Source organism: Panthera tigris, chromosome C1, assembly GCF_018350195.1.
Source record: "Panthera tigris isolate Pti1 chromosome C1, P.tigris_Pti1_mat1.1, whole genome shotgun sequence".
NCBI classification, from domain to species: domain Eukaryota; kingdom Metazoa; phylum Chordata; class Mammalia; order Carnivora; family Felidae; genus Panthera; species Panthera tigris.
The window spans coordinates 140,832,427-140,849,982 of record NC_056667.1 but is presented as its reverse complement, the minus strand read 5'-3'; the positions used below and the strand labels follow the sequence as shown (position 1 = coordinate 140,849,982).

Below are 17,556 nucleotides of genomic sequence, written 5' to 3'. Positions count from 1 at the left end.
TTGCAAGCCAGACCCCCAGGCATCAACTTTTAAATGTATGTAAATAAATACAATCCTAAGGGACTTCAAGCATAAACTCTGCTGGCCACCAGAGCCAGACAATCTGGAGTTGTCTCCTGGCTGGTGGTCATAGAAACTGGGACCCCAGACAAGCATATACATTTTTTTCTAGATGAAACCAGTAAGCTGGAGCAAGGCAAAGGTAGAGAACCAATATGGCATCCACAACCTATGTTCCTTGTTAGCAGCTCTATAAGCTACTAAGTGTGTGTCAAACCTAAAACCTACCCCTCAGGCTAAAGATTCAGGAAAAGGAAAAAGGCCTTCTTCATAGAAAGACTAGGAGTATGCCTCAGTCTGTGCCCTTGGGGTGGTAGCCTACCAAGAACTGTCTTTCCGATTGTCATAGTCCTGTGGGACCCAGGAATGCAAGCCCCCCAGGCTACTAGTGCTAGGCAGTCAAGGGGTGTCCCCTGCTTGGCAGCTGCAAATCCCAGGCACCAGCTGTGTAAAAAGTTTCCCTCCAGGAGATGCTGGTGCTCTGAAGCACAGTGGAGGGTGAGCATAAAGATAGCACATGCCCTCTAAGATCTCTGAAAAGGATTATAGTCAGCTCCAAGATACATTTTTAGTTAGAAGCCTGCCCCTCAAGCTATAGTCATGATGATTAGCTAACAAAGTCTTTACTGAAAGAATGAGGTCCTAGGTCTGTTGTCTTTTGCTGTGCCTGGGGATGGTAGCTATTTAGGAACTTTTTCTCCATTGGTTAAAGTCCTATGAGACCAATAAGAGCAGGCCCTACCAGCCACTAGACCTAGATGGTATAGAGGTGTCTCCTGGCTGCAAAAATTAGGCTCCTAAAAAAGGCTATGAGCTCCTTTCTGGATGACCCTGCTTATAACAGTCCTATGGGACCAGAAACACAAGCTCCCCTGACCTTCAGGGCCAAGTGACCAAGAGGTGTCCTGAAAGTGGTAGCCACAAATATTGGAATGAATGAAATCTTGTCATTTGCAACAACTTGAATGGACCTCAAGGGCATTATGCTAAGTGAAATAAGTCAGAGAAACACAAATACCATATGACCTTTCTTATATGTGGAATCTAAAAAAAAATTATATATATATGTATATACATATAGTGGGCACCGTAGGTGGGGAGAAGTGAGAGGGAGAAATTTAATTTAAATAAACTGAATTTAAAAAAAAATACTGATCCAAGCCACTATTCTGTATTTGGAAAATCTTCAGTAGAACCTATAGACCTGTTTTAATAAGGACTTTGGGATATTTTAGGATCAGGAAAATTTCATAAATATTGTCTGAGTAAAAAGTTTGATGGCAAAAGGAAGTTCAAGTTCTTGACTTTTGAATTGTCTTTGAGTTGTATAGACTCTTGACTTTTTATACATTGTAATACTAGGAAGCAGGGATATTGTCCCAAGAAGCATGAACAATGCATACCTAAGTATAGGGGAAAGAAAGGACAAATAAAATTATAGAAATGGCATGGGAGAGTTGAATTTTTGTCCCAGATTTATTTCCCAGTTTGCCTCATTATATTAAATTCCTTCAACATTTGTCAGAGGACTACTATCTTTCAGATCTTTTATCCAAACACATGGTGATTAAAAAAAAAAATGATAGAGCTGAGCCCCTGCATTCCATGGGCTCATAATGTGTGAAAAGAAACAAACATCAATATGATAAATGATATCCTGTAGGGATAATCAAGACAGTATGTACTCTAGGAGCTTTCCAGGCAGATAAGAGGGGGGGAACATTCTAAGCAGAAAAGGCAGTATATGAAAATGGCCATCATCAGTTCTTGAAGTTGGAAATAGTTTCAAATAGCACAAAGGAAGTGTAGAAGAATGTTAGGAAAAGAGACTGGAAACATAGGATAGAAGCCAGCTTATAAAGGCTCCAGGGCTCTATCTTAATATTGGACTTGATGAAAAATCATTGAAGAATTATTTATGAGCATTAATAAAATCTTCTCAGATTTGTGAAAGATGAATAAGCCATATGGAGTGGTCCAATGGGAGACTTAGGAAGGTGTTTTAGGAGGCTCTTGAGGATGTGTAGAGAAGAAATGATAAAGGAGGCTGAACTAGGGCACTGGCTGTGAGAAAGGAGAAAGTGGATCAGACTTAAAGGATATCACAAAGTTAGGAGCCCAGGATTCATGACCATTTATTGTGGGAATAAGGGAGAAGTTTAAGATGACTCCTCAAGTTTCTGTCCTACATGATAGAGATCAAGGAGCCATTTAGCAAAGTAGAAGAGATAACAGGCGAAGAAGCAGGTTGGGGCTGGAGATGGTAATATAAAGAATGCCACATTGAACATGGTAAGTTCAGGACATTGTTGAAAATTTGGGTCTGGCTCAGGAAAAATAATGGATGTATAGATTTGGAAATCCTCAATCTCAAATTGATGATTGAGGTCACAGATACAAATGAGGTTATGCATGGAAAATACATAGGGTGAAAGAGGCCAACCCTGACTCCAGCTAGTGGCAGCTAGGGCAGAACCATAGAAGGAAGCCAAGGAGTGCCTTGAAAGATAGGAGGCCACTTAGAATGCTGGAGGCAGAAAAGAGCACTTTTGGGAATAAAACTGCTGAGCAGTTTTAGTTGCTACAGAGAACTGTCTGTATTTGGCAGTCGTAAAGTTTTTGGTAGACCTAATAAGAATGACTTCATTGGTGTGTTTGGGTGCAAGCCAAACTGTTGCCTTGAGAAATTAATCAAAAGAGAGAAAAAGAAGAAATACATAGTATTTCTTGGCTGTGAAAGGCAGAAACAAGGTCATCAGTAGAGATTGGAAAAGGCTTAGTGAAAGGGAAGGGACTGGAATTTGTTAGCAGATGAAGGGGGAGGGCTGGAGAAACAGGAAGGTTGAAGGTGTAGAGGGGAAGGGTATAATTAATTGCTAGCACAGGCTTCTAGAATGGAACAGGCGAGCATAGGACCAAGAACACAGTAGGAGGCTTGAATATTGAGCAGGTTGTAGAATGTCTTATTTTGATACGAGGGAAAAAGAAAAGGAGGGCTAGGGAGGTAAGTAAATTATTGGTTTATTGGGCAGAAACTGAGATTGTTGCAGTGGGGCAGGCCCTGATTTCTTTATGAAGTAGGTAGTAAAGGCATCTCTCAGCAGAGAACATAATGTGTCAATGAAGCAGAAATAACGGTAATGACTTTTATGTCCAGCTGGTGTACAGAGCTGCAGGCAAAAAGCAGAAGTCTATCTTCACCTCAGTTCCTGATACACCTGATCTTTTAAGAGCCAAGCGAGGACAGAAGCTTCAGAGTCAGGTAAGATTCATAAACCTACAGCGCTGGCAGCACGTGGGGGTGGTTATGTGTGGCTGACCACTCCAGGTCAGTGCAGCCCCTCACACTTGGTTGTCCTTGATAAAGCCTAATGGCCCTTAACTTCAAGAAGTAGTTTTCTTTTGGGCCATCATAACTGTGGTTGTGTTTTACATAAACAAGTAATCCCATGTCTACTTTTCTAAGTTCTATGCAACTTCTGTTATTGGATGAGTGATCTATGGACTAAACTGCTTGATTCATTCAGTAGGACCTATCTGATGTTCATGACAAATGAAACCACAGTGTATGCATTCAGATGAAAATGGGGAAAGAATGTGTTGAGGGCTTTGCCAGAACCTTCTCATTCTCCCCTTGGCATTCTTTATCACGGGGATTTAGATTGGGCCACACCCAACAGTAAGGGTATTAGGTAACTATCATGTTGTACACATATTTCCAAATGTGAAACACAGAAATAAAAGAACAGAAATACATATGATAAATAAAAAACCAGGACAACAATAGGTAGACATGGCCCTCCCATTTAGTGGGTAGAAATGAGTGAAAATAACTGGATACTAAATAATGAATGTTTTATCTCTATCACATCTGATCCCTATTCTCTGATTAGTATCTGTATGTTGAACTTGCCACCAAAGAAAGACCCCATCACCATGCTGGAAACCAGACTAAAGCCTTGAAGCACGCTAAAGACGTAAAGGACTTGGTCAGTGAGGTAAGTTGGGAATTTGGCACCAAAGTGCACTGGGTTAAAGAAAAAAAAAAAAAGTATTCCCTTAAAACCTTCACTTGCTGCCTCTGATCAGAGAGCACACTTCTATAATCGTGCTCAGCAGCATTAAAACATGGAAGGTAAGCTATTCTCTTACTGAGCCTGATACAGCATGTTTCTAGGCTGGATCTGTGATGTGGTTATGAACTGGGAAGGATAAAAACACTTGAACTTACATTTGTCTCTTTTTTCCATCTTTATGTCTTAGAACAAGTACAAGATTCAGTATGAAAAGATGAAGGACAAGTACACCCCCGTTCCAGATACGCCAATCCTCATCAGAGCCAAGAAGGCCTACTGGAATGCCAGTGATGTATGCATCCCTTTCTTCTTTTCTTCTGTTATGACAGGGACAGCCCAGGTCATCATACCTAAGAAACAGAAGATATTACAGTCATCCATACTTCAAAGACCTGGCCCACAACATGGGTCATGAGAACAACAACACTGAAACCACAAAAGGGCATAACTAGTATCAGTCAGGCACAGTACTTAAGAATAATGCTGAGAGATGCTAAAAGCCCGTTGTTCTTCTCCTTGCCCTTCTGGACAAAACTATGACCTTTTCTAATAATTCTCTGGTAGCATTTTCAGGGATATTTGACAACTAATTGTTACTTGTCCATAGCGTCATGGTCTTGGAATCAGCCAAACATGGTGTCAAATCCTGTTGCTGTCACTTGCCCGCTGTATGACTCTGTTATTTACTTAGTTTCTCTGAGACTCTGTTTTCTTATATGTGAAATGAGGATAATTAGACAAAACAAGATAATGTACATAATATTCCTGGTGCAGTGCTGGGCTCTTAGTTGACACTCAGAAAACGTTTGTTCCCTTTCTTCTCTTGACCACCTAAGTCATGAGAATGACACATTCATTAGAATTAGGACAGATTTTCATTTCCCATGCCACATGATCAAGGACGTGACTAGCTTTTAATGGTAATGGGATTACCTGTTAATAAAGATAGGAAATTAATCAGCTCAACGTAGGTAACCAGTTCTTATCAGTTTTGTATCTCAGAGCCCATCTGCAAATGCATTGCACCCATTACCAGAACCAGAATCCTGGAGGATTGGGTATATTGGGACATAAACTCAGGCAAAATCTCAAGCAACCCTATAAGCCCTCAATTTAAGAATATTGCTCTAGGGGCGCCTGGGTGGCTCAGTCGGTTAAGCAGCCGACTTCGCCTCAGGTCATGATCTCGCGGTCCGTGAGTTCGAGCCCCACGTCAGGCTCTGTGCTGACAGCTCAGAGCCTGGAGCCTGTTTCAGGTTCTGTGTCTCCCTCTCTCTGACCCTCCCCTGTTCATGCTCTGTCTCTCTCTGTCTCAAAAATAAACGTTAAAAAAAAATTTAAAAAAGAAAGAATATTGCTCTAGGATTTCAAGGCATCTTAAAGTCATTACAGTGATCTCTAAACAGAAATGTGAAAGGATACAGCAAATTGAAACAATATCTCAGTTCGTTTAGAGCTGAAAGGAGTTTGCTAACTGGACTAGCCCCTTGGCTCCTGACCCTTTGGGATACCTCAGGTCCCACCCCTGGTGTACAGTTGCACAAGATCCAATGGCCCGATAAATGGGCTGAGCATCTAATGCCAGCATCTCCTAAAACATCCAAAGTAATTAGCATGCTCTTCACTAAAGGTAAAATGCCCATAGAAGTGGTCTAGGTGTTGCTCAGCCCTGCAGCGTACCAACATACCAAGGCACTGGTTTTACACTCTAGGGGTCCAGGGGCAGAACATTTTGCTTAAAATATAAGCTAAGAAAGTCATATACTACCCTCAAAATCTATCCCCTAGGGTATTTTTAGTCGTCTTGTGACATCCTCATCTTTATCACTTCAATGTTAGCTGTTGAATATGAATTTGAACAAACCTACTCTACATCACCACTCTCTGGGAGTGGTCGCACAGTGAAATTGGCCCCCGGGGCTCATTATGCCCCAAATGGACAGCCCACCCCTAGAACTTTCTCATACCAATGCTGATAACTCTAACCTTTAAGACAGTCCAGTGTAACCAGGGTTGTATCTGGCATTGAGTTTGGCTTATGTATAGGTGGCTGTCCCCGCAAGTAGAGCTAAGCAATTTTATAAGATCTGAAAACTAAAGTTACCATGTCAGGAGAAAAGTCATCTTCAATTACGTATTTGCTCAGCTACCCCAAAAGAAAACACTTACTTGAGATTGAAAACAGACTACTCAGAGAAGTACCCATCTTGTGTAAATGGGATGAATCTTGTGTGATATTCTTAGATTTAAGTCAAGAGATGTTGACAGATCAAGATTATAATATAGCACAAAGATCAAGATTATACCACAAAGATCAAGATTATAAAATAAAATTTTAAGACTGCCTCATGGAGAAGGCATTTTAATACTAAGAGAAACTAAATCTTTCTCCTCTTTCCACATACATTAGTAAGTCTTGGGCTCAACAAGGCTGTTTTCTTTTTTCCTCCTCCAAATTAGCTTTTTGTTTGTTTCAGATTTAAATAAACTTCTTAAGTAGTTTTAGATTTACAGAAAAGTTGCAGTGATAGTACAGAGAGTTCCCATATACCCTACATCCATTTTCCTCCCGTGTTAATTAATGCCTTACATTACCATTGTACATTTGTCACAACCAATGAATTCATATTGATATGTTATCATTAACTAAACTCTATATTCAGGTTTCACAATTTTTTTTTCCCAATGTCCTTTTTCTCTTCCAGGATGTGAAAATGAGCTTTTTAATCTCTCCTAAATTTATTCAAGAGAGAAGACTCAAGAGAGTTCAAGCTGAAAAGAACTCAATTATTTAATTTGGTAGTTTTTTTGTTTGTTTGTTTGTTTCTTTGTTTTTACAATCTGTGTGCTTTTTCTCTTTCCAGCTACGCTACAAAGAAACATTTCAAAAGACCAAAGGAAAATACCACACTGTGAAGGATGCTCTGGACATTGTTTATCATCGCAAAGTCACAGATGACATTAGTAAAGTATGTCCCTACTATTTCTACTTGTGTTGGGCTTAGTAATCTACCACCTTTTTTTTTTTTTTTAAGTATTCTTCCTTTCCTAAAACTCTCTAGAGAAAAATAGACTTTTTTTACATTAAAGTTGGGTAAGACTTTATAGCTGTCTTCGTGCTTTTACCATAGGTGAAATACAAGGAGAACTACATGAGTCAGTTGGGGATCTGGAGGTCCATTCCTGATCGCCCAGAGCATTTCCACCATCGGGCAGTTACTGATGCAGTCAGTGATGTGAGTTTTAAAATCTTCTGTTTTTATATATAAATTCATATTCCCGTGTGACTTATAAAATTAAACACTGAATAAAAATTGAACACTTGGCTAGATTTTAGATCTTCTGTATGGATGTTTAAATCCTAAAACTCCTTGCTAAATAACTGAACTTTAACTTAGGAGAGAGAAATCTATATTCAAATTTATAAACCTACCTGCATAATATCATATTACATGACTGGAAGTGATATGCTTCATTTAAGAAATAGCGTATTTTTGATCTTTTGATGAACAACTTCATGAATCAATGAAGACACATAACAATGCTCATCTGGAAATAAATTTCAGCTCTCTCTCTGAAAATACAGCTGCTGAGGTAATATACTTTCTAGGAAAATATGCCCATTTAATTTGAACCGCTTTAATTAGTATTAAAAAATAAAATCTCCATGTAGAACAGTACACCATAAAATGAGCAAAAATCAGTATTAGTAGAAACTTCTGTTAAATAATTGCCTTAATCCTTGAATATACGTCAGCAGTCAGAGCTGCTATTTGGCCTACCTGTATTGACTGTAACCTACTACTGTTTGGAGACGGGTTCGTAAAATTCTTTGATGATGTTCTTCTCCCAGGTAAAATATAAAGAAGATCTGACCTGGCTTAAGGGCATTGGTTGCTATGCCTATGATACCCCTGACTTCACTCTGGCTGAAAAGAACAAGACTCTCTATAGCAAGGTATGTCTACTCAAGTATAAGAGCCACCTGCATGTAACATATTCCAGTGCCCACAGAGAGAATTAATACCGAAGAAACAACTTTTCATATGTCCATCCCTGTTCTGTTTCTAGACCCTATAGCTAGAGTGCATACTGAATTGTTCACTCTGCTTGGGAAGTTTCTTCGTACTGACTTCACTGACTGTAGTCGCCATTTATTTGTATCATTTATTTGAATTTGATAAAAAGTCATCTCAGTATAACTCCTCATGGCTCTTTCAGAATTCCGTCCCTATTACTGTGTCTCTGAGTGACTTACCTTGTTAGAGTTGATATGTTAGCAAATATAAAGTGGGGTTATTTTAATCCACAAATCTGATGTGTGACTTAAAGCAAATAACTTGGTTTTTCTGTCCTCATTTTCCTATTTACAAAATAAAGCAGTTGGACTAGCTTCCTCTGAATTCTAAAATAGGAGTCAACAAATTTTTCTGAAAAGTGCCAGATAGTAAATATTTTAGATGTTGTGGACCATGTTCTGTCACATAGTCTTTGTTATAATTCCCTAAAATTATTTAAAAAAAATATTTTTAGTTCATGGGGTCATTTTAAAACAGATGGTGATTTAGATGTTAGCTCACCTCTGCTTTAAAGTATTATGATTATCTGATTAATTACTGGAAAATCATTTCAAATTAATGGATTAAAAATGCCCTCAAGTTCACCTGGAGTAAAACAAAATAAAATAATAATCAGTATAATATATAGAAACAAAGAAGAAACTAATTTGTATTTTTGCCTAGAATGGAAGATGGGTTTGACATCCATTCAATAAAGTATGTCTTGTGGGGCTAGTGTTTAGGGTTTCCATGTGGGTATACTTTTCATTGCCTTAGGAGACAAAGTAAGTGTTCAGTAACTGCTTGTTAGCCTCCACTGAATAAATTGTCTCGGTTGTATGATAAAATAAATGACACGTCTTGTTCTTAAGGTAATCACAGCCTGCTATCAAGTAACCATGTTCTGTTTTCTCTAGTATAAGTATAAAGAGGTATTTGAAAGGACAAAGTCAGATTTCAAGTATGAAGCAGATTGTCCAATCAATAAGCATTTCAAGTATGCGACTCAATTGATGAATGAGGTATGTATGACATTATCTAGTTCAACCTATTCTGTTCCCTTAAGAAGTCTATAGAGTTATTTGATTGAAGCCCAATACATAAAATGACAGGAAAGTCAATTTAAATATTGATTCAAGATAAAGATTTGGGCTCTTATAATGTCACCATCTGATGGGCTCTGCCAAAAGCAGAGGGAAGAAACTGTCCAGTAAATAAAACAAGTGAAGGGACTGTCCAGAGTGGTGTAAGGGTCCCACAGCCATCATTGCCTCTGTTCACACTAGCATAGGGCAGCACAGCCCTTTAGGTGACAAGAGGAAGGAGGTCAAGGATTTTGTTGACTAACAGCTGAACTCCTTTAAAAATGATATTGTGGAGCATTGGGAGACCCAGAAGCTCAAGGTTCATTTGGAGTCCCTTACCAAGGCACAGAAATGGCAGTGGTTGAAATAACTACCCCTAAAGGGATAGTTGTGATTCATGCATTCAAATGTAGTGCCATTTGTTACTCATATTGGTGCAGAGAAGTATCCATTTGCACCCAAATCTTTTCTGGAACTGTTGTAGCAATAATTTAAATTTAGCTTAAAATGGCCAAAAATGAGCAAGCTATGAATTAACTTATGTTTGGATGGCTTTATATTTAATTTCCTATCTTTGGATTTTCCATGGATTTATGTAAATTAAAAAACAATTTTAGAAAATTAGTAAAATGTATCTAACAATGAAAATGTAGCCAATAGTATATTTATTTCAATATATGAATCTTGTGTTGTTTCTGTTATTTTTAAACTTGATATCGTTTATTTTCAGTAGATTTCCAGGCAAGATGACTGAAGAATTACTGCAATAGCTTCCTAGGAAGACAGTATTGATATATTTTCTTTCTGTTTTCATAATTTGCAAAAGATTTCCAGGGTCTCTTTTATAATCAAATTCACTACCATTAGAAGACTGGTAGAATTTGCCCATGAATATGCTTTTTTGATTCTCACAGCCTTAGATAGTAAACCTGTAGTTCATCAGTGCCTTACTTAAGATGCCACAAAACCTAGCATTGCTAATGGCATCATATTTAAAGATGGGAGATGTTTACGCACAAGGTAGTCCAATTTTGGTGTCATCAGTCATATCTATCCCAAGCCCCAGCCTTCTCTAGGTGATCTTCACTTGACTCTCTTTGCCTCCATGTTGTTACTACCCTGGATGCCTTAGGAGCCCACCTCTAGAAATGACCTATTTCTGGTTCTCTGGAGTGTTTATCTGGGGACATTTCTGTGTAGCCTTGAAGTTGTACTCTTGCTATAATTTGATATGATGTTTGAGCAGAAAAAATACAGAGCTGATTATGAGCAGCGGAAAGATAAATACCATCTGGTAGTCGATGAGCCTAGACATCTGCTGGCTAAGATCGCAGGCGACCAGATAAGTCAGGTACTGTGATGGGGCTGGCTGGACAGCCCAGGCAGGACTGTGCTCCAGATTTCTCATGAGATGTCGTTCCGTCTGCTGCAAGGATGTCATAGGTTCTGCCTATGATATTGGGATGTTCTGTTTCAAATATCTGTCTAGCCACCCAAAGAGCCCATGAGCTGTTTGAGTGTGCCAGTCCATGCTCTGTGTCCTCACATATGCTGTGGTGAAGATAAAAAGAAAAGCTGGGGCCCCTCACCTTTATTTTTCTGGGGGGTCTAATTGTAAGCTGCAAATTGAGTTGCAAAAGCAAAAACAAAGACAAAAATTCACGGAAGGAAACATCGTCATGGAGTTTTCTACTCCAACAATGTCTTCTTTTCCTGTAAGGCAATGCTAGCGGAATGAGCTATCTTACCTCCCATTCACAAGGACTGCGGATGCTCAACTGAGAGTATTGCAGTCGTTCTACTTGGCAGTATAATGGGTTTAGTGTCTTCACCCACATGTATATTTGAGTACATAAAGTGTGCGTGCCTACATCTCTTCACTCAGAAGTGATTGGGATATAGAGCCGTGTTCTTTTCTGTCTTCATAAGTCTCTTCTGTGCTTCACTGCTCTTTGCATGAACAGAGAAAATATAAATCTAGTGCCAAGATGCTTCTGAAACAAGGATGTAATGAAATTCTGCGTCCAGATATGTTGACTGCCCTCTACAACACACTCATGTGGAGCCAGGTAACATTTGATAATGATGTGAAGAAGAGATTGAGAGGCCTTGAAGGCGTTCACTTTTACCCTTCCCTTGATTGCCTTCCCCGGCTCCCTGCCCAAACTGGTTTCGTGTGATTACGCTGCATAAATATTCACTCTTTATAAATGAACTCTGGCTTGGCCAAGAGTGATGATGCAGCAGTCATCATCTGTACATCATCTAGTAACTCCTAGTAAGATTAACCGAGACTTTTTTAAATTTTATTTCTAAATTGGTATAACTTTAATTTCAATTTTTAAAATATTTTCCCCAAGAAATGGGTTCCTGGGGCGCCTGGGTGGCTCAGTCGGTTAAGCGTCTGACTTCAGCTCAGGTCACGATCTCGCAGTCTGTGAGTTCGAGCCCCGCGTCGGGCTCTGTGCTAACAGCTCAGAGCCTGGAGCCTGCTTCCGATTCTGTGTCTCCCTCTCTCTCTGACCCTCCCCCGTTCATGCTCTGTCTCTCTCTCTTTCAAAAATAAATAAACTTAAAAAAAAATTAAAAAAAAAAAAGAAATGGGTTCCTTATGGATTAAGGAGATTAAGTAGATTCAATGGCTTCTAAAATATATGAATAATATTTTCATCATCTAATACCTGTTGTTCAGTGATCACTACAACTGTACCATTTGGGAGGGATGAAGACCGCAGGGCAGCTCTCTGAATCTTGCACACGTTTATGGCCTCTCGTTTGATGCTGATTTGCTAGGTTATTTCCAACATATCTGTCCTCACACACACACACGTGTTAGTGATGTTTCTGGTGACATTGCCTTCCCACAAGGTCAGTTGAAGCTCACATCACCACTTTTCCATCACATGCTGAGAGGTACATTTGAAGCAGCGAAACAAAAGACAAAAAACAAAAAACAGTGATAATTTTGCTTAACTACCAGATATAATATTAGTAAAATGCCATTGTTCCCCCCAAAAAACACAATTTTTAATCAGTCTTTTGTATTAGAAACTCATTTTATCACTTACATTTGACACCAAATCAATACGTGAAATGAAGGGGATGAGGTCTACATAGAAAATCCGGTTTTCCTGAACCTTTTCCTGTGTCCTGCCTGATGTGATCAGCAGATAGTTGTGCATGAAATTATGTTGTGCTTTCTGTATCTGTAACTGCTTTAAACAGCTTATGTGCATGAAAACAACCTGTGACTTGGAAATTACGAAAGTGAGTGTCTTCTTAAAAATGATAAGTACTTTATACCATGTATACTCCTTTTTTATTTGATATCTGTTTCATCTTTGATATGGATACATGCCTTAAGACATTATACATATTTGATGCAGCGTATTGTAAGTAATCATTACCTGTCAGAGTCCAGAGAACAAGGGTCCAGTCCTGGACCTGAGATTCACTCTGTATGTGTCCCTTAGTTCAGTCTTTTAACCTCTCTGGGCCTGAGTTTCCACATGTATGCAAATATAGAAAATGTCACTTATTATTTGCTACTCCATTACACTGTCACTATCAAATATGGACTTACATTAAACATTTCTGTTAGGATTAAGAGAGAAAGTATGACACCATGCCCCACATTCCCCACATCTGTGACTTATGTATTAATCCTACGATTTGCTGTGGGACTCTCTCAAGAAGAAAATTAGATCGTTAAAGCCCTTGATTCTACTTCAAGTTAACTTGTTCTTCTCTTCTACAACTTAGATCAAGTACAGGAAAGACTATGAAAAATCAAAGGACAAATTTACCTCAGTTGTGGATACTCCAGAACACCTGCGTACTACCAAAGTCAACAAACAAATTAGTGATGTAAGTGCAAGAAACACTGAATGGATTCTCAAAGTCAGGGAGCATTTGCAAATACGGAGAGACATTTTTGATTGTCACAACATCTGGAAGATTCTACTGCCATTTAGTGGGAGGGAGACGGGGATGTTAAATGTCCTGGTATGCTTACAACTCTTCTTTTGTAATAAAGAATTATTTCAACTAAATCGGCAGACACACCATTTTAGAGGCAGTGGAGCTTTTGCAGAAAGCATGAAATTACCTGTTGAGTTTATAGAATTGTCTTTCCTTTATGTACACTAAAAAAATCCAAAAAAAATTGTGTCTATGTTTTATATTACATTGTATTATAAATTGAGATGTACCATATTGTCTCCTTCTGCTTTCACTTCTCCTTCAGATACTTTATAAATTGGAATACAACAAGGCCAAACCCAGAGGCTACACCACAATCCACGACACACCCATGTTGCTGCATGTCAGAAAGGTCAAAGATGAAGTCAGTGATGTAAGTACAAGAATGGCTTTGCAGCACCTGTTATCTTGGGCTCTTGCTAACATGATATAATAAACCCTTTTCCAGTTATCTATTCCTGTGTAGCAATCATCCTAAAATTCAGTGGCTTGAAACAAGAATCATCTTTTTTTGCTCATGATTCTGTGAACTAATTGGGCACAGATGAGTGGACCCTCTCCATCATGTGCTGTTGGCAGGCAGCTGAAGCCCAGGTGGGCCAGGACATCTAGGATGGCTCACTCACATAGCTGGCAGCTGAGGATGGCTATGGGCTAAGAGCTGAACTGTTGCATAGACAGGAACCCTTGTATGTGTCCTTTCCATGTGGTTTGTACATGTCAAAGCACAGAAGGGTTCCAAGAGCCTGGGATAGAAACTTCCAGACCAGGTAAGGGCTACTCTTAGAATTGACAGAGTCACTTTCACCATATTTTGCTAGGCAAGGTGCATATCCAGATTCAAGGGATGAAGAGATAAGTGCCACCTTGGATAAACAAATGGCAAGATCACATTGCAGAGAAGCATGGAGGGGGTGCCAGTAGGGGTTGTGGCATTGTTGAGGCCATTTTGAAAAACGCAGTGTGCCATAAACGCAGTGTGCTATTAATGTTCTGTAAGCTTTATCTTGACCCAGAAGAACAAGGTAACCATTAAATTCTAACACTCTGAATTTGAGGAGAAATTGTATTAATAAATTTTCAGATATGTAGCTAGATTCTGTGGTTGAAGGCTATCTACCTTTTAGTTTAAAAAATAGATTAAAATTTTTAAAGAACTCCATGGCTATATGGGCACAAGAAAGAATAGTAAAGACAACTGTAGAATAGTTCATCCCTACCCCAAAACCTTGACTATGGCTGGTGCACAGGAATTCTTTGGTAGGTAAATAAATGTGTTCACACTGCTGACCCGGAGTTGCCGTGAAAAATGTTAATTACGTCCAGTGCACTGTTTATGAAGGCAGAAATGTATAGAACATTTTTAAAATGTTTTTTATGTGAACATAAGTTTTGGCACTTCAAACATGAACATCACTGGTTCATAAACACCTATCAGATCCTCTGTGTGGAGCCGTCCATTCCCTCTAACTGTAGAAAAACGAAGCATTTCTGTATCCATTCCCTCAAACTTTCTGATTATAACAATAACCAGAGATATGAAAAATGTGGATTTTTCCCTAAAAATACTGATTTACTAGGTCTATGGCAAAGTGGCAGACGATCGTGATTTATATCACGAATCATATGATATAAGGGGCTTCCTTAGAACAGTTTGACTTCAGGCTGAACACTAAAACCCAAAGTCCTCTGCAACAAGTAGTGGGAAGACCCCGAGGGTGTCCCAGAGCCTGGATTTAAGAGGAGCAGAAGTGGGTGAAGCTAGAAATGCCAGGCCCAGGATGGGCAAGTACCTGTTGAGCCCACAGAGGCTAAGCTTTCCCGTTCTCTCTCTCCCATCCAAACCCACACACGCCCAACTTGCTAGATGTGGCTCTGGCAATTATGGTAGTGGACAGCACCCATCAGTTCCTTCGTTTTTCAAAACTGGTGCACAATCTTTGTCCTCAAGGGGTTCAACTTAATGGAAGAATAGACTGGTAAGCACATAATTACAACACAATGAGGTAAAAGGCAGAAGTGTGGGGGCACAGAAGGAGGGCAAGACTAACAACATCTGGGTAAGCTAGTGGGGGGATTTTCTCTTCCATCAGCAGTTTTCAAGATGTGCTGAACTCAGGACTTTCTGATTTGGGGAAAGGAAAACACACATGGCCCTTTCAGCCAAGCTTAGGGGACATAAATCCTACAGTGACCCTGGTGAGCATACTCCATCTATTCTGGGGAGCTAGTTTTAAGACCTGAGACAGGAATGTGCATGGCTACATTCTTTCTTCACAACAGGTTATTCTGTCTTAAGAAGCATTATGTATTACAGTCGTGGTTTTAATTTTTTGTCATTTTTTTAAAATGCTTAGGTCACCAAAAAAATTAACATTGTCACTGTGTTTCCTCCCACAGCTGAAATACAAAGAAGTTTACCAAAGAAATAAGTCCAACTGCACCATTGTGCCAGATGCTGTTCATATCAAAGCAGCCAAGGATGCCTACAAGGTCAACACCAATGTAAGTTCCAGAAACTTCCCTAAGTCTAATGAGGGATTTATCAGCTTCTGCAGGACACATGACCTCCTTTTACATCTCTTCAGGTGACTGAGCTATAATGAGTCTGGATCAAGAGTTAGGCCCCAGCAGCGTGATTAATGATGCTGGAATCTAAATGCTGCCTTTGGTTGTCACAAAGGAGACGGGGAAGAGCACAGGTGGCCTAACCCTGTACGACAGATGGCATGCCCCTCAGCCTGTGTGCTAGGTGGCTGAAGAATAGGAGATTTTATTCTGAAATAAGTGTTTCAGCATCTTTCATTCCCTCCACCCTCTGTATCCTCCTCCTGCCTTGAATCCTAGAACCTGCTTCTTCTGGAAAACACATGCACACCCACGCATGCGTGCGCACACACACACACACACACACACACACACGTGCACGCACACACGCACACACACACACATTTCAATTACTTGAGGCTATCAGAGGTTGGCCTAGGCCTTTCTCCTTTTCAGATCTCCCTGCACGGACTCCTTACTTTTTTTGTGGTGGGACATCTTAAAGCCTCAACCACAGAAACATTTTTGTGCATTTAGAGGAGTATTGACTTTTAAAAGATATATAGATGGTTAAATAATGAAACTGTAATAACTCAATGAATGCCCACTAGTTCCAGAGGGAACATATATTTATCAGGGTCAGCGGACACCTTTAGGGGCTGGCTGTAGAAAAGGTATTGTAGGTGTCCCGAGGTTGGATTGAGCGATAGGTAGCAGGATGGGTGTGTGAAAAAGCAAATGCAGTAAAATGTACATTGTAGAATCCAGGCATGTATGGATGGGTGGGTATTCTCTCAGATTCTTGCAGCTCTGTTGTATATTTGAAAAGTTTCATAATAACATGGGGGGAAACCTCATAGAATAGCACCAAAAGCAACCCTGTCAAAAGCATGCAGATTTTATTATGTGCAAAAGGTACCTTGACTAAAAAGAAAAAGAGTGAGGAAAGAAATGTGCCTGATAGTGAGGGCTCTTCCAAGGAAAAATTAAATTATGTAGCACCTGTACCTCAGATTTGGCCCCAGGCCACCAGCTGCCGAGCTCAGGTGAAAGTCTAGCAAGTGTGCAAGTGTCTCCAAAGCCAGTCTCTGCAGGTTCGAGTCCCAGCTTTGCCATTTACTAGCTGCCTCCCCTTGGGCAGGTTGTTTAGCCCTCTCCACGGTTCTTCAGCTGTCAATTTCATGCGGTTGTTATAAAGATTAAAATGAGTTCATAGTTATGAAGCACTTAGAAGAGTGCCTGGCATGAAATAAATACTATAAGTTTAATAATTAAAAAGACAATTAAGCCTGAGTTTAGCTAGAAATTAACGGCACTTGACTCTGAAGATGATAAAGCTGCACTGGCAGATAGATTTAGGATTATTTCACCTGGAGGCCTTTAAAATTTTTAGCCCCTATTTTGAGACCAAATGGTCCCACAAGATGACCTTTTAAATGGCTGACTAGTTGCATAAATTGTACAGAAATGTTAATTGGGGCTCTCTCTTGCATAAAGAACAGTGATAATGTTGTCTGTTGAAATGTAAGAGGAGTCCCTCTGTGCCACATGCGGTTATGAATTCAGTCCACTGACCAAAATGATTGATTTCCATCTTGTTATAAACAGCTGGACTACAAGAAACTGTATGAGGCCAACAAAGCCCACTGGAGGTGGACCCCTGACCGACCGGACTTCATCCAGGCAGCCAAGTCATCCCTGCAGCAGAGCGATGTGAGATGGGAGAGAGGGTTGGGCTCTATGACATGC

The 17,556-nt window shown here is 39.8% G+C and overlaps 1 protein-coding gene and 1 long non-coding RNA gene across 2 annotated transcripts in view; one reads left to right on the top strand and one right to left on the bottom strand.

Annotated features, from left to right (window-relative positions):
- NEB (nebulin) overlaps positions 1 to 17,556 on the top strand; it is a 223,438-nt gene that overhangs the window by 170,153 nt on the left and 35,729 nt on the right. Inside the window, exons 106-117 of the mRNA XM_042994438.1 lie at positions 3,218 to 3,322; positions 3,954 to 4,058; positions 4,324 to 4,428; positions 7,001 to 7,105; positions 7,268 to 7,372; positions 7,990 to 8,094; positions 9,112 to 9,216; positions 10,526 to 10,630; positions 13,042 to 13,146; positions 13,526 to 13,633; positions 15,661 to 15,765; positions 17,416 to 17,520. Of these exons, the coding sequence (XP_042850372.1) occupies positions 3,218 to 3,322; positions 3,954 to 4,058; positions 4,324 to 4,428; positions 7,001 to 7,105; positions 7,268 to 7,372; positions 7,990 to 8,094; positions 9,112 to 9,216; positions 10,526 to 10,630; positions 13,042 to 13,146; positions 13,526 to 13,633; positions 15,661 to 15,765; positions 17,416 to 17,520 (1,263 nt within the window). The remainder of the gene's footprint in view (positions 1 to 3,217; positions 3,323 to 3,953; positions 4,059 to 4,323; positions 4,429 to 7,000; positions 7,106 to 7,267; positions 7,373 to 7,989; positions 8,095 to 9,111; positions 9,217 to 10,525; positions 10,631 to 13,041; positions 13,147 to 13,525; positions 13,634 to 15,660; positions 15,766 to 17,415; positions 17,521 to 17,556) is intronic.
- LOC122240924 lies at positions 4,330 to 17,502 on the bottom strand. The gene is made up of 3 exons (XR_006220720.1): positions 17,383 to 17,502; positions 11,961 to 12,185; positions 4,330 to 4,486 (listed from the first exon to the last, which is right to left on the bottom strand). It is a non-coding gene; the product is annotated as an uncharacterized LOC122240924 (long non-coding RNA).